The sequence below is a fragment of the Mytilus trossulus genome, chromosome 1, assembly GCF_036588685.1.
Source record: "Mytilus trossulus isolate FHL-02 chromosome 1, PNRI_Mtr1.1.1.hap1, whole genome shotgun sequence".
NCBI classification, from domain to species: domain Eukaryota; kingdom Metazoa; phylum Mollusca; class Bivalvia; order Mytilida; family Mytilidae; genus Mytilus; species Mytilus trossulus.
Genome location: NC_086373.1, coordinates 15369763 through 15386199, shown reverse-complemented (window position 1 = coordinate 15386199; position 16437 = coordinate 15369763). Strand labels below are relative to the sequence as shown.

General features: G+C 31.6%; 1 protein-coding gene across 1 annotated transcript in view; it reads right to left on the bottom strand.

The window, feature by feature from the left end:
- Nucleotides 1-14736, bottom strand: part of LOC134716350 (glutamate receptor ionotropic, NMDA 3A-like) — a 34542-nt gene extending 19806 nt beyond the window's left edge. The window contains exon 1 of the mRNA XM_063579299.1: nt 14075-14736. Within this exon, the coding sequence (XP_063435369.1) occupies nt 14075-14446 (372 nt within the window). The 5' untranslated portion in view covers nt 14447-14736. The remainder of the gene's footprint in view (nt 1-14074) is intronic.
- Nucleotides 14737-16437: the final 1701 nt, after the last annotated feature.

Genomic DNA, 16437 nt, shown 5'->3' with positions numbered 1-16437 from the left:
ATTCAAAATTCCTTGAAGTTGTGCCAAATACGGTTATAGTAATATATGCTTGGAATGAGAAAATCCTTAGTTTTTTTAAAAAGGAAATTTATAAAAATGACCACAGTATTAATATTCATGTCAACACCGAAGAGTTGACTACTGGGCTGGTGATACCCTCGATGACGAAACGTCCACCAGCAATGGCATCGACCCAGTAATGTAAATAGTTATCAAAGGTACCAATTCATCCAATCTGAGCTTATTCCAGGAAAGATGCAATGTTAAGCTAAATCCAATCGGTTATATAGATAGTAAATATTAATTTATATCTTTAGGGAATATTTATTATCAAATTGTTCACTGCTGTTTTTGGTTGTATCAACACATCAAGTAAAGAGCAAGATCATATTATGATCGCAATGTATTTAAAGGTCATTTGCACTCCTTCGTATGTTTACGGGAGACATTAAGTATATGACTCTGAATCATGATAGCTCCAGAGAGGACTTGTATTCCATGCTGAGAGAAATCATTACACATCTTTTACATTTAACCACCTCTTGTCTGAGTATCCTTTCAGGCACCTGAGATCACACCCGGTATTTTGGTTGGGTCCATGTTTCTCATTCTTGAATTTTCTTTTATGGTGGTTCAAGTTACGTTCATTTTTTGTTGTTTTTCGGTTCTTGCTATGGGTTGCTTGTTTTCTTTTTGGCTTTTAATTGTCACTTTGGTGTCTGTTCATAACGGTTTATATTAATATTTCTGGTTATATATGATTCGCTTTAAAATACAGTACTACATAGTTAGTTTAACTTCCGGTATTTGCCCTTATTGTTCTGACATTTGATACTCATGGATTTTAAAAACTGAAATTGGATTTTATATGTTTATAATGGCCGATGGCTTACGTTGTTTCTGTTTGGGGACCTTTTCATCGATCATTATTTTATTGGAAATGCATTAAATATTGTTTGATACTAATAAAACTGTTTTGTGGTTCAAAAACAAAATGTCAATGGCTTTTTGTGAAAAATTTATCATTTTCCTCATATGCATGCTGTATATGAGATAAATGCTTAAGGAACTGCATTCTTGGTATCATTAGAAGCTTCTGTACTGTTTCGAGAGAGTGGTTATAACACGGGATTTGGTTCCGCCTTTGACCAAGGTGTTAGTATGTAAATTAAATCAGACGGGTGATGGATTTATAATCGTTTTCTTTATTTTAATTGTTTCAGACTCCCATACTTGACAATTACACTAAATTGTATTATTGTATTCCTATGAATTTCAATAATAAATATTGTTTAAAATAAAATACCATTACGTGAAAACAAAGCTCATGCATTGCTCTTATTCTTGATCCCACTGGTCGTTTTTGGTTTCATCAGCACTTGAGCGTTTGAATAAGGTTTAGACTTCCAAATAGTTGTTCGACCTCGAGCATTACTGAAGATATTTCGTCGATAAACACCTCTTGTGCAGTAAAATTGCAATCCTTAATGTTACTTGAATACTATTTTATAGAACTATATGTGAAAGTACTTCACGATTTTTTTGTGTGCCTAATGCTTCAATCTTCTTATGGTTTGGTTGAAAAAGGTTCAATATATTTAACCACCTTATTCAAAGCACAAAGAATTGTGCAAATCAGCAAGTGGAATTTTACAAAAAGTAAAAACGATGGCAACAAGTAACATTGGCAGTTCGGGGTCATGCTTTTGATAAAAAGGGTTTGCTAAAAATGTGACAAAAACGTCTGACAAAAAAAAACAGAACTGACAATTTTATGGTGGATAACCGTTTGAATGTTGTATATCAAAGATGAAATAGAAAGCTCAATCTTGAAGCAAAATATCATGACGGTATGATTGATGGGTAAAATAATGATCTTAATTATATTTTTTCAGTAGGATCAGATAGCATTGATAAAATCATGCTTAATTGTTCCTTCAACGATACGTATTTAGACCATTGATAGATAGAAGAACATTCAAAGGAAAGAGTGTATGTTCTTCTGTCGAGATTTTCATATCAATTAAAAATGAGTTAAGCTTTTGATAGAATAATAAACTCACATTACGACTTCTTATATTTTAACTAGTCCATTTGCACTTATAATAGTTTAAAACATATCTATTTATAGTGGATTGGGAAACAAGTTATTGCAACTTATATTAATCCCTTTCCACTTTGCGGGTGCGAGTGCTGCCTTGTCTTTTTCGAAATCTACACGTGTTCCTTTCACGTGCCAACGTTATGGCTCATTCTTAGTACGGATCAGACATTTATTGTCCCTTCCGACAGACTATCCTCTTTTCTCAAGACCATAGGTAGCACTCCACAGTTAGGTGTGTAGTTTCGCATTTTGGCCCCTGTGGATTTTTCAAATATGAGAGCTAGTGTGCAATAAAATTCATTTTTGGATAGCTGAGTATTAAAATAGCCTTTGTATTGGGTTTATATAAACATCAAGGTTATGTAATGTATGTAATATAGGCTGTTTTCTGTATGACAGTCCGTATTTGCATGTCCATACCATACATTGGTCCGGCAATTATTGCAATGTTTTTTTCCAACTTTTTATCGCACGAACTTTGTGATTGGATTTTACGAAAAAATGAGGCGAAAGACACCCAATTTTTATTTGATCATAAGGAAGATTTAAGAAAACAGTTTCTAAAAAGGTATCACTCAAAGGCATTGAAATTCTAGTTTGATCCAAATTTTGGGGGGATATATGACATGTTCACCCCCCTTTTTGCAATATTCTATGGTAAATAAATGCAGAATGTTGCCATGGATACACATGAAAGGAATTAACTTTCATCCTTTTAACTTTTGAAAATTGAATCTATGGAAGATACTGATTACATACATATGCACATGTGCAACACAAACAGTTAGGTTAATGTATTAGAAATCAAGGAATAGGAGATGATAAAACATTTTGCGGCTCATTTTTAACTTTATTTTCTAACTGTGGAGTGCTACCATAGTTGAAAATGGTGTCAAGTGGAGAACCGAAAATTCAGTCCCGGAGCGGGGATCAAACCAGGACGCTTTGCACTAACCACCACACCACTTATAATATATGCATAATTATCATGAACATGTATTGGTTCAAAGGCATAATGCAGTGTGAAAGCGTACGACATTTTATGTGCACGGATTTAAAAAAAAATAAACACATGGTTTCCATGGTATTTCCTTTGAACGTGCTCATTTAACTTATTGCGACCGTATAGATCGTGACTCTAAGAATATATATAGTTTATAAACTAAATAAATATTTCCAAATATGGATAGACTAAGACTATCTGTAGTTTTCAGTAATCATTAAAGGATGGGTTTTATATCTAATATTATGGAAATAGACTTTTCTGCCACTAGAAATTTAAGGAGCAGATGTCTCATTAAAAAAGATGCGCTCGTTTCGTGTAATTATTAATATAGTTGACATTTCCAAATAAGAATAAAACATCAATGCATATAAAACTGTCTGATCCATTACGTTACTAATATCTGTCATATAAGTTTTTTTTATCAAACAGTCTCCTGTTTAAAGATACACAAGACTAAGTGACACTTACTATTAATTACACTGGTATCTTTGATGACTATTTTCAAACATCTATTTATCTTATTTTTATTTCTATCTGTTTTATTATCCCTTTTTCTTTTCTTTTGGGCGGGAATACTGTAACATTACATGTCTAAATAGAGGCTGAAACCCTACTTACGAAATGAAAAACACTGTGCATGCGACGTTGCTTTGCTAATAACGATTATTACTTTGTAATATGCTGTCCCGTCAAGTTATTTTCTTTTTGCTTTTCTGCAGTTTTTTATTGCTATCTTGAATTTTCCCCAAAAATAATCCTTTTTTATTGATTTATGATATTTGAACTCCGTTTAACTACTGTCGCCCTAAATATTTGTTTTAGATTTAAAATAAATACCATGTTGTGAAAAACAATTTTTAGCTTAAATTGAATGTTCTTATTTTTAAATCGGCGTAAAAATCTTTTTATTAAGAGTGTTTTTATAACGGAAAGTATGGAATGATGAATTTGTATTGTTAAGACAAACTAGTATTGACTGAACTTAATGATGGTTTATTGATTTTGCATTGGATATTAATTAATTTGACCTTTGCTGTTTTATTTCTACAGTTGTTCATCATGTTGTTTTCATTTAACTTGATACTTTGAAATTGAATGATCTGAATAGTATAATTTATACACATCCGATAAAAACGATCCGGTATTCAGTTCGCGAATTTAAATCCTCAGCAAGCTTTGTCTAATCGTACAGGGGTCACTCCATCAATTAAAACCCCCAATTAACCATTTTTTCTCAATTGTCATAGCTTTCTTAATATTGTGGCTGAAGTTTAACTTCATAGAACCCATATCATAATTCTGATTTGTAAATATATCACCTTCTTATATGCTTATTTTTAACCAATGTTTAAGGAGGTAGAACTAGGTTAAGGGAAATAACTCTTAAATTCACTAGTATGTTTGTGTCAACCATTTTCATAATTATATTCTAAGCTTCTAGGTTACATAGATTATTTCCAATCTGTTTCTGGTAAATGCTTAAAAAACATTGATGATATTTGACTTTTACAAACGCATAAGAGATTTAAAGAGTTATCTCCCTGAACTAAGGTCTACCCCCTTAAAGTCTTGCACCACAACTTCTTCTACATATAACCCCTGCTTTTCTAGAAATCTTAGATAAGTATGAGATTGGGCGAATTTCTTCTCATTTTTTACTTTTCATGCAAAATCATGAACATAAAAATTATAGATTAACATGGTCGATATTTCTTTTTCACCAAAAGTTTTATTTCTTCAAATTTGTCTGTAAGTTCAAGTAAACAATGAATTCAAAAGCCCTATGTTCTTGTCGGGAAAGGGCGCCTATTACCTACGTTCTAAATTGAAGTGGGCGACGGATGCCACATAATGAGTACGTCTACTAACCCTTCCAGAGCACCTGAGATCACTCCAAATTTTAGGTTGGGTTAGTGTTGCTCAGTTTTTTGTTTTCAAGTTTTGTTTTTTGTACTATTGTTGGTCTTTTTGTTTTTAGCCTACCGGTGTCAATTTATTTCAAACTTTCGAGTTTGAATGTCCCTCTGGCATCTCTTGTCTCTCTTTTGGAAATATTTGCATATCAATACATGCCGATTGACAAAAATTAAATGTACCGACTTGTCAAATGACATATGTAGAAATTTACTTTTTCTGTCAAAACTATTATTTTTATAATTGATGCTGATTTTTTTTCTAGACCAAATATCCAAGGATTGCTAATGAATAGAACTTTTTTCGTCCGTGTAATCAAGTTAAATGTAGCGGAGGAATGCGCCTAGAAATTCAAACAATGAAACTTACTTTGGCAGTACTACTATTCATTGTATACATATTTTTACCTTTATAGGAATGTTGTGGAATAAGAATTCTCTAGTCCTGGAATACAATACCAAATAGCAAATGGCACTCTTTGATGTGTGGAATTATACAATACGCACTTAATAACGTGACCCTGATTTTTTTTCTTTTATGGTTAAAAGGTAAAATATGGGCCACTTATTGAAACCGTCTATGACCTTCCATTGAATCCCTTGAAATGAGGAATCTTAGCAGTAATATTTTTGGTATCATCATTTCTATAACGTTCGAAAGTAATGTCATCAAAACAAAATTAAATTAAAAAAATGAAGATTATGTGGACATAGCCAATGAAACAATTATCTGAGGGTCTGGATGAGTGTCCTTTTTCTGTATTCTTTAAATATTTTATATATTTTTTTCTCAATTCTGTATTGTCTTTTATTCTCGATTCTTTTTATTTTTTGTCTTTTATTGTCATTTTTTTTTTGTTAAATAATTTAGCACTCCAACAAGACCCTCTACCACAGACCAATGGACAAGAACGCACACAATTAAAGTTCACAGCCCTCAACAATTAGCAAAACCCACGTATAATGTGCTATTTAAAGACTAAAGATCTGTTGTAACCGCTTAACTGGAATATACGGGTCCACGATCACAAATCATTTATGATACAGGTGCACTTAAAACATTCAAAATTGCTCTAACCTTTCAGCACTGGTGAAAGGATCATCGATGTGTTGATTCAATTTTCAGTATTTTACTCTCTTTAAACATTATTTATATCAATACGTTTTCTCCCCACTTCTTTCATTTGTCAAACATTTTAGATGATGATTGCTTATATTTTAAAGACATTCTATTTACATACCAGTTGTAGACTTGTCAAATGAAGGAGCAATGTTTACTGGAAATTGATTAATTTTCTTTGTAACTTCCACTCATTAATTAATTCAAATAAATCTTAAGAGCCTATAAAGTAACAAACTTTATTACCTTTCCTTTGTACTTAATCTTTTAACATTCTTCATTGACATTTCAATCTATTCTGATGGTGCTTTTAATCTTTAATAAGTATGCACCTGAAGAGTGCAGTGCAAGTTCCTTTGGCTTTATATACATTTCCCCAGAATACACTGAACGCTTAAGAGTATTTTTAGTTAAGCTTTCACTTTAACTCCTAAAAGTCTTTTGCAAAATGGTACCTTTTAAATGATAACTCTCATCTTTCCAAACATTCAAGCCATGCCTATATAGATGCAATATAGAGGCTAAATAACTTTAGAAATCGTCGGTTTCTGTGTGATGGAGGAAGGATTGTAGTAAACGTCCAATGGCAAATCAGTGTTCATGTTTAATAGGACAAGAACATATAAGCGTCAGCCGAAAGACATGTCACATTACCCGGACACATTATTCTTACTCCAGGACGACCATACTTTGCTCGTGTTCACAAAATTCCGCTTTAATAGATTATTACATGTCCCAACCTTTCGTGGATTATTTGTTCAATTAAAGTTGCCTACTGGTTTAAAACTTAATATTACATCGTAAATTTGTTTTTATAGAATATGCTTATACTGTTATCTATGAAAAGTATGTTGTTGAACTTCGTGAAAATAAATAAAACGTTTAATGAGACGTAAATGTTTATAAATATTTCAGGATGTGTTTTAACGTGGATTATACAAATGCTTGCAGTACATGTAATATAAACAATACAAGTTATTTTCTAACATTTTAATGTTGAATGATGATATGGTTCCTATTTCATTTCAAAAATTAATTCCCTGAAACATTTAAACAAAATTAAAAACACATTGACAGCAGTGACTGCAATATACAGCGGAAAAGGTAATTTCAAAAACGATTGCATATTGTATAAAGCTAATAAAAGTGATACTTTCCCTCAAGATGAACGAGTATTTGATTATAAAAATTATGCAATATGTTTGGTTTTGGGAGTAAATATACGAGGCAAAATGCATAGATTGGTGAGGTTATGATTAATCGAAACCATTAATTGCTCTTAGAAAATAGACTAAATCACAAAAGACGTGAAAAAAATGCAATTTTAAGGGCAAGTACTCTAACATGTATAGAAATGTGGGTATCTTTATTTTAAGAATGTCTTATTCTTCTCGTTATTAACAAAATAATTCACTAATACGCTGAATATTGGTATAAATCGTCATCAACTTCTTTAGGATTCATCTATTGTGAACATTACTATACTTTAAGTAGTAAACAAAGGCACCAGGATTATAATTAAGTACGCAAGACGCGCATTTCGTCTACATAAAACTCATCTGTTACGCTCATATCAAAACATTTGTAAAGCCAAACAATTACAAAGTTGAAGAGCATTGAGGATCCAAAATTCCAATTTTGTTGATCTTAGTTCTTTAATTTGTAAGACTTTTTAAACGTTCATCTTATTTCGTCACGACACAAAATCAATATACTGAGTCAATGCATGCGCAGCAAAAAGCACAAAAAGCAACAAAAAAAAACAGAACTTCTATTGTTGTTCTTCATCTCAAAGTCACAGTAAAGCCTTTAACACGGAAAAAAGAACGAAGAATGTGAAGTGATGGCAATGGCTCACAAAATAAATTTATACCGGTGCGACTTACAAATTGGAATGTTGTTTTGCTTAAATAAACTATTACCATGGAATAAAAGTCCACATCAAATTGAGAATGGACATGGGGAATGTGTCAAAGAGACAACAACCCGACCATAGAAAAAACAACAGCAGAAGGTTACCAACAGGTCTTCAATGTAAGAGAAATTCCCGCACACGGGGGCGTCCTTCAGCTGGCCCCTAAACAAATATTTACTAGTTCAGTGATAATGAACGGCATACTAATTTTCAAATTGAACACAAGAAATTAAAATTAAAATAATACAAGACTAACAAAGGCCAGAGGCTCCTGACTTGGGACAGGCGCAAAAATGCGGCGGGGTTAAACATGTTTATGAGATTGGATACTTGTCAACTTTTCAAAATGCCCAGGGGGGTTGCGTGCTAGGTGGCTCTTGTAGTCCTTTAAAACCTTCAAGGGAGCCTTCAAATGTATTTTAATGGGTTTTTTTTTTTTTTGGCTTCTTCATACTTTTGAAAGCCTATAGCAATTATGAAACTACTGTGTTGTTTAAAACTGTAGACAAAAATGCCCTTACAAAATTTCCATTTGATAGCTTCCATGGGGAAATCCCCCGCAAATAGTGACAGTTGGCAGGTACATGTATGCACATGAACAATAACATGTTTTGATAGGCTCAATCCAAAACATTTTCATTCCAATGTTATATTCCTGGATTAGTATCTTGTTTGTTCTATCTATAGTTGAAGACTCGTTGACCTTTTCCTAGTTATTATATTAAATGATTATTTACATCAATGGTCCATCAAAACTTTTGATTTATTAATCGATTGCCTTACATGCTATAAGATTGGATTGATTAAGCAACTTCTACTCGTCACGCACATAATAAAGCAAAGGTTATATTTAATACTCATCACGCATAGAATGCAGTAAAAGTTGTATTTAATACTAGCATTGAGTTTTTTTATTTATTTTATTGTGCAACTGGATTACTCAGCGAGATATTTATTTATCTCTTTGGTATGCTTTAGATTGATAAGTACCTTGTTATTATTTACACAAGCTGAAACAGTATTTAGATCCGGTTTGACGCCATCTGTAATTGTTTTCGTATTATTGATTGATAATCCGTGTTTTCAAAATCAGATTTTTTCGTCTTTCATGGTTTGAGAAGAAACTGTTTTTACTAAGTATCATATTATACGTGACGTAATATTTATTTCTTTGATTTTCATAAAGTACTGTAAGAAGTGAAACAGAGCATGGTATCTGGCAGTGATGCTTACTTTATAATGAGCCATCTTGCGTCCGTCAGATTTCACAAGTACATTTAGGTCGTAAAATAAAATAAAATACATGTATGATGTCTATTCCATGCACCTAACGCGTGATTCGGAATAATCTCCAGCAGGTGCGCTCGAGACAAACAGTTTTGAAAGATAAACACACAAAGCGTATTACAGCATGAAAACGAAAGTACAAAGTCTAAAGATTTACCTAGTGCGCAAACTTTTGATTTTGTCGAAAGAAATGATGAAACCAACAAAAGGCTGGCATAACTATGTCAACTCTCAATACATCCTCGTAATATTTTATATAAAACCACATTTTCGTATTCAGTGATAATATAATTTTAGTAAATTCTAAGATTTTCATGTAAGGAATAACTTTGTTACTTTAAAGAATATTTTTTTTAGCAATATCTTACAACGCAAACGTATATTAGTTCTATGGATATAATCTCATCAGCGTCTTTTGTTGGATTAGATTAGGTTTCATGTAAAGCATACTCGAATCAAAATTTTATAAACAGACCAAAATCAGAAAAAAAATAATGATCCGTATAGGAGACACACTAATTGAATATAGCGTATACATATTTCAGCTCAAAGTCTAAAAGAACAGCAATATCTAAAACTGTTAAGAAAATAACCCAAACTAAATCGATCAATTACCGGTTTGACTAAAAAACTTTTAGATTATCGATCAAGAGAGAGAGAGAGAGAGAAAATCGACTCATAGTTGACGAAGATCAGATATACTTTTAATCAGTCATTGCTGTAAGATTTTATTCAGATGTCAATTCAAATTCAAATTCAATTCAAAGCTTTCGGCATGTTACATAACAAATAAATATAAGCTCTCTGAGCTTTTATAACCGACAAAGTCCATAGTGCAAATGTTTTTCAATCAGGAGTAACCCAAACTGAATAATTTATTATTCTATAGTCAACAGAACTGAACTTGCTGAATGTAAAGGACTATTTTTTCAATAAGAGACATATCATTTGCTGTTTGTGCAAAAACAGATATGATTCCGTCACATACCTGAATAGTTCACCTCTTTTTCGGGACAAGTTCAATGTATATTCCGTATAGACACCTGTCTATTCTTGGTCACTAGATCTCTTTTTTTTTGTTTTGTGTGTTGGTGTGCTGTTTTATCCACGCATCTCTTTTTATTTATCACTTTTTATTCATAACTGATTTTAAAGAATCAGTTATGCGTGGAAGACTAAATTACCAAGAACTAAATTACTAGAACAAAACCTCGGAGAAGCAAGTCAGATGGTATGCTAGATACTGTTAACAAAAAATCAAAACGAAACGAAACAACCAACCTATCGAGCCAGATTAAACATTCACGACAAATAATATGTTTAAGACCCTACATGCCTACACCAACTCTAATAGAAAAGAAAGCATCTCTTAGCAAAAAAATTGAATTAGAATATAGCTTCCGGGATGAATGCATTTTGATTCTTCCTTTATATTCTAATAACCATTGAAGAGCAACAAAACATGATAAGGTGAAAACAATGCAATATTGAAAGATAGTCTCGGTTTAGGGAAATGGTTATTACACAGAATTACAACCTTAGTTTACAAAACCTCGTTAAGTATATGTTTATCTCCTTTTTAATCAATTCAGCAGGCACATAAAATCAGCCAGCTATCATCACGTTGTATAATGTATAGACTTGCTGAATCCGTAGTGACATTTTAGATTGCATTCTCTGACGCAAGAGAAAAGAAACATTAGTAGTCAGTCTAACCTAATAATATATGTAAATAATAAGAATAGAACAATAACACATAAAAGTTCTGTACAGTTCTGATTAAAGGAGTATTCTAAAACATGAATAAAAAAAATGGAAATTTTATCGTCATGAAGTAACCTAGTTCAACTTTCATTAGATTAACACATTTATTCTTGCTTTTTTATTCCATCCATGCCAAATGTATTCTTGCTTTTTTATTCCATCCATGCCAAATGTATAATGCCTGCTTAAATAAATCTTAGATTTTAAAGAATAAAACGAGATTCACTAAAAAATTATTCAATGTTTACCTTTCATGAATGTTTTCATTTATTCTTTTATATTCAAACAAATACATTTTTTTCAGATGTCAAAGAAATATAAAACAATATGTTTGAAAGTATTTTTAAAGACTGACATTCTGTTTAAAGTAGTGCTTATCATGCTTTTTATCTTGACAGTTAGTGGAAAGCCGAAACCGCAAACGAGTTAATAATAACTTAATCCTGTTTATTCTAGATAAAAAAAAACAAAGAGAAATTATAAGATAATTGGACAAATAGTACATAAAATTTAAAGGAAGAGCATGTAAAATTCTCGCAATAATATTGCCAAACTTTTCGGGGGATTCGACAGTAACTTTCTAAACATTCCACTCATGTAGCCTACCATATTTATAACATAAAAATACTATTTGGTATGATTGCCAATGCGACAACTCTCAACAAGAGACCAAATGCCACAGAAATCAACTAGTACAGGACAGTGTACGTCCTTCAATAATGAGCAAAAGCTAATGTCTGGTATAGGACCTTTGGCTTTATATACACTGGCAATTAAGCAGATGGAAGTAACGTATATTTCTATCATCCGAAGATGTTGGTTCGCGTTACTCATTTGTGTGTTATCTATGTTGTGTTTTGTATTCTGTTGTTTTGGATTTTGTTATCGTTTTTCTATTCCCCCCACCCCATCCCCATTGACTTGTTAGTTAAATTTAGACTTATGAGTTTAAATATCTTTTGTTTCTCTTGTACTAGTTTCCCATTAAAATCCTTACTTATGAAATTTTATGAGTACTTCCTGCAAAAAGAAATCAGAGAATTTGAAAAATGAAAGAAATAGAAAATGAGGCAGTTGCGAATCATGAACTTCCTTTTTCTCTAATGTAATTTTTATTTTGAAAGCGTCTACATTTTTAGATTTTTTTACGATTCAAATATCATAAGTTAAAACGTGTTTGGTTTTTCATAATCTATTTCAATGTAAATTTTTGTTCTTTTTAAAATTTTGACCGTGTTCCCGTTTACTGCAATTACAACCCTCCTGGAACAGGAGCTTCAATGTTTTAGTGGATCACTCAATTGTACATTTTCATGTTTGTTAGGTTTTTTGTTTGTCTACATTTCATTTGTTTCACGCCTTTGCAATTCTTGGACAATTGCTTAGTTATCAAACTTACAATTATTTATTCAGGTTTTAAGATCAGATTCATGAACGAACTGGTTGGTTCTAGATTATTGATTCCTGTTCACAAAATGGTAAGTCAAAATTTACGTTCAATAAAAAAACGTGTTTCGATGGACTAATTTTTTTCCGACCGTTCTTTATTATACTATGGAAGTAATATTGAAATAGTAATATTGAAATATTACTTCCATGATTATACTGAGTAATTACTCTTTGGACCACTTCTGTTTCTCAAATAAGTATCATCGCTGTCGAAGCTACTATTATCAGCCCTATTTTAAAAAGTACTTTTGATACGTAAAAAGGGAAGGTTAGACCTTAACCTATGGTATTATGCTACCATATATTTTATTTTATCTGCTAATCTATTGGCCATCGTGTGGAGATTGGGGTTCGAAAAAAAAACACGATTTGTCTTTTTAGATATAGGAAGATGTGGTGTGTTGTCCATTTACCAAAGAAAATACTCTTGAAGCTATGAAATAATTTGTTTGTTTTTTGATGCAATGAAATGACCTTGTTTTAACAATAATGGTATTTATGATAACAGTTAAGCGTTTTGTGTTGCAATTTTATGTAGATAATGTCTAAATTACTTCAATAAAAAATTGCTAATGAGATTAATAATCTTTCAGAATTGCAATAACTGCATAATAATTGTTCTTTTATGTTTTTGATCCAGTGCAATGAATATTGAACTGTATGATACTAAAAAAATCAGAGTTGTGCATAGGCATTTGTAAATACGATTCTTGAGGCCTCACGTATTTTACCTGAATTTTATGGAATAAAGGTTGAATTTAAATAGCTATTCTATTGATTTTCCCTGCCTGATTTCAATTTACTAATGAGAATTGACAAATGAATATAATGATTTAGATGGCCAGATTTAGACAATCTTTCTATATTTGTTTCTTTAACATGAATTATGTACTTTAATGGAAATAGCTATAAAATTTTTAAAATATATTCCATCCGTTCTCTTCAGTTTTTCAATCACTATGGTGAGGCCATTTCAATTTCGTTTAAAATTAAAAACAAATAAAGAATTGTGTTTGAGTCCTAGATTTTAACCCACTTTGTTGATTTGCTTTACTTCATTTATCAATATTCAAATAATTTCGATTTTTTAAATGCTTTTTTCGATTTAATTCCCGTAGTGATCTTTTAAAATACAAAAGCAATGGAATGTTTTCAAAGACTATTAATAGAATCTAACATTTAAGCTGGAATAAAAAGAAAATCGTAAGTGATCCCAACGCTGACTTTTTTATTCTTCTATGATCTGTCTGATTCACCAACTATTAACTATACAATCTAATTGACAATACATTTACTTTTTTCTCTCTCTTTTATTTCTTACTTATAACTTAAAATATATATACCTGCTGCAGAGACATGTCTCTAGTTTATATCATTGTTTTTATAACTTAATATAGATAACCATTTCATGTACAGACAAAGCAATTTCTAGCTGTATTTATAAAACTTTCTTTGTATTCAAAATGGGTTGACAGCATATAAATAATAGGATGCTAATAATTGTAACACTACTTACATTGTTGTGCCACTGTGAAGTTGTGTACAGGAATATAGGTATGTGGTAGGTAGTGGCAACAATTGCAGCGGCATTTGTTGTCACGTCATCTCCAAAAACTACAAATATATTCCAAAAGTCATCATTAACGTTAAACTGCTGATAATTTATCAACAAATCACTAGTTCCTTTCTTAATCTTTATAGGAAATACTACATTGTCAATAGAGTTTGTTGATCTTTGATAAGTTTTCTCGTAGGTTCTCACTTGTTTAGCACAAAGATTATATAATGATTCATCACAGATAACACTTAATTGTATTTGTTTTCCATAGGAAATAACTATTGTTACACTTATTACAATATAAGACACAACCAAAGTAAAATTACTCATTATTCATATTCTTCGAATGATGAAAATGTTTTCGTATCATATTTCTCATACTTTCCACAAATTACTGATAATCAATGACATTAAGCCTACAATTATATGATAAATACTGTATGAAAAGTCCTATTAGTTCCATAAACACAGTCCTGTGTCTGATGTACAATTAAATGAAGCGTTTAACAGGTGATTTTTACCTGCAATACGACATCAAATCAATATCCGGTGGTAGTGCTAGGTAGACCGGTCCAGACTGAAGTTTAGATATTCTATTAATGGGTACTTGTGAAACTCCTTGATTGATGACCCGATGGTAGTTACTATTCTTTATCGAACTAGAGATGAGTATCAATTGACGAAGTATTTCTCGCCAATCAGAGGCTGTCAATACATCCCAGCATCAGTAGGCACATCTATTCATTCCACTAGCTACTAAAAGCTTTGCTTGGACAAGAACACTGATAAACGTAAAATGCAATGTTTGTATAGTTTCCCATTATGCCAATCATTGTAAACATTCAGACTCAGTATATGTTATTTTACTACTCATTGTACAAAGGTGCTCAATTATTATAATTGAAAACTCTTATCAGTTATGATATGTCTTGTGCAATATCCTGAAAGTAGCACAGAGAAAATTGCTTGGCTAAGTCTTATATGGTACAACAATAGAGTTGGTATAAAGAATTAAAAGCACATCTAGAAAGCAACACAGTTGTTCTTTGAAATAACAGGAAATGTAGTTCACTTAAAACCCTTGACGCCAATTCTCTTGAGAGTGATATCAAAGTTTTATAAAAATATATTGATCTGCATTTTTATCGATACTTTTTAACATTAATGACCTATCAAGTTTTCAAACATCCTACTTTAAAATGTGAATTTAAAGATTTTGCAAGCTATTACAGTGCCACTTGTTGGCTATGTCGATTGGTATTTATGTGCAACTTAAGTATAAAAGCAACACGATTCTTATAAGAAAATGTTATATATCCAACTGATGCTTTCGTGAAATGAAGAATACTAAGCACGACATTTTTGCTTAGAAAAAAAATCATCATGTTCTTTCAACATCAATGTTGTCTGCTTTATGGTCGGGTTGTTGTCACTTTGACACATTCATCATTTCCATTCTCAATTTTACATTGAACATCAATAGGTAAGCTCAACACATCAATGAAAAAAAATGCTTGATGATAAACATCATAAATACCAAAGGAAATTAAACAGTTCCCCCCTAACAGTCTAATGTCAACATGGCTTGAGAGAGTTGTAGTTTTTGCACAATAACATATGTGTTTGATAAAATACATTACCATAATGTTTTCACGGTCTTAAATCTTTGGCTTTCTAATTTTAAACCAAGTTTGTCCCTATTCCGAAATGTGACTTTTGACTAATGGTTGATTTACATGCAAATGATACATGATGTGCAAACAGTAACTGTGACGTACCGTGCCGGTCTCCTGCTTTTGAAGTACTGGCGATTCTGTATTTTTTTTTTTTATCTTCTTTGTGAATTTATTGGATTTGTGATTTGGACACAAGTAAACTACTTTTGACTCTACTTAAAATATTAATGAATGAAACATTTTATAATTTAAATCGGGTCAATGGTTATTGGGCGAATATTAACCTCGGGAACTGAAAGACAGCCAATATAAGTTAGACCAAACTTATAACACCCTTTCCTGTTCACAAGAAATGTAAATTTTAATAACATACATCGGGTATGCTTGACACCAACAGTTTGGAAAGCCGAAGGGTTTAAATGTCGAAGGGCAATGATTAAATACGCATCAGAACAAAATAAAATGTCAAATAACGTTTGCGCTTGATACATTACGGATAACTCTTTTGATTGAAAGTCCCCGATTAGAGGTACAAACAAAATGGTACTACAGACTTTAATGAGGTTATATTTCAATCAATGATCTGCAGCTATTTTTTTATATTTGGCTTTGATTCTTTGATGGTACTAGCGTCACTAATGAGTC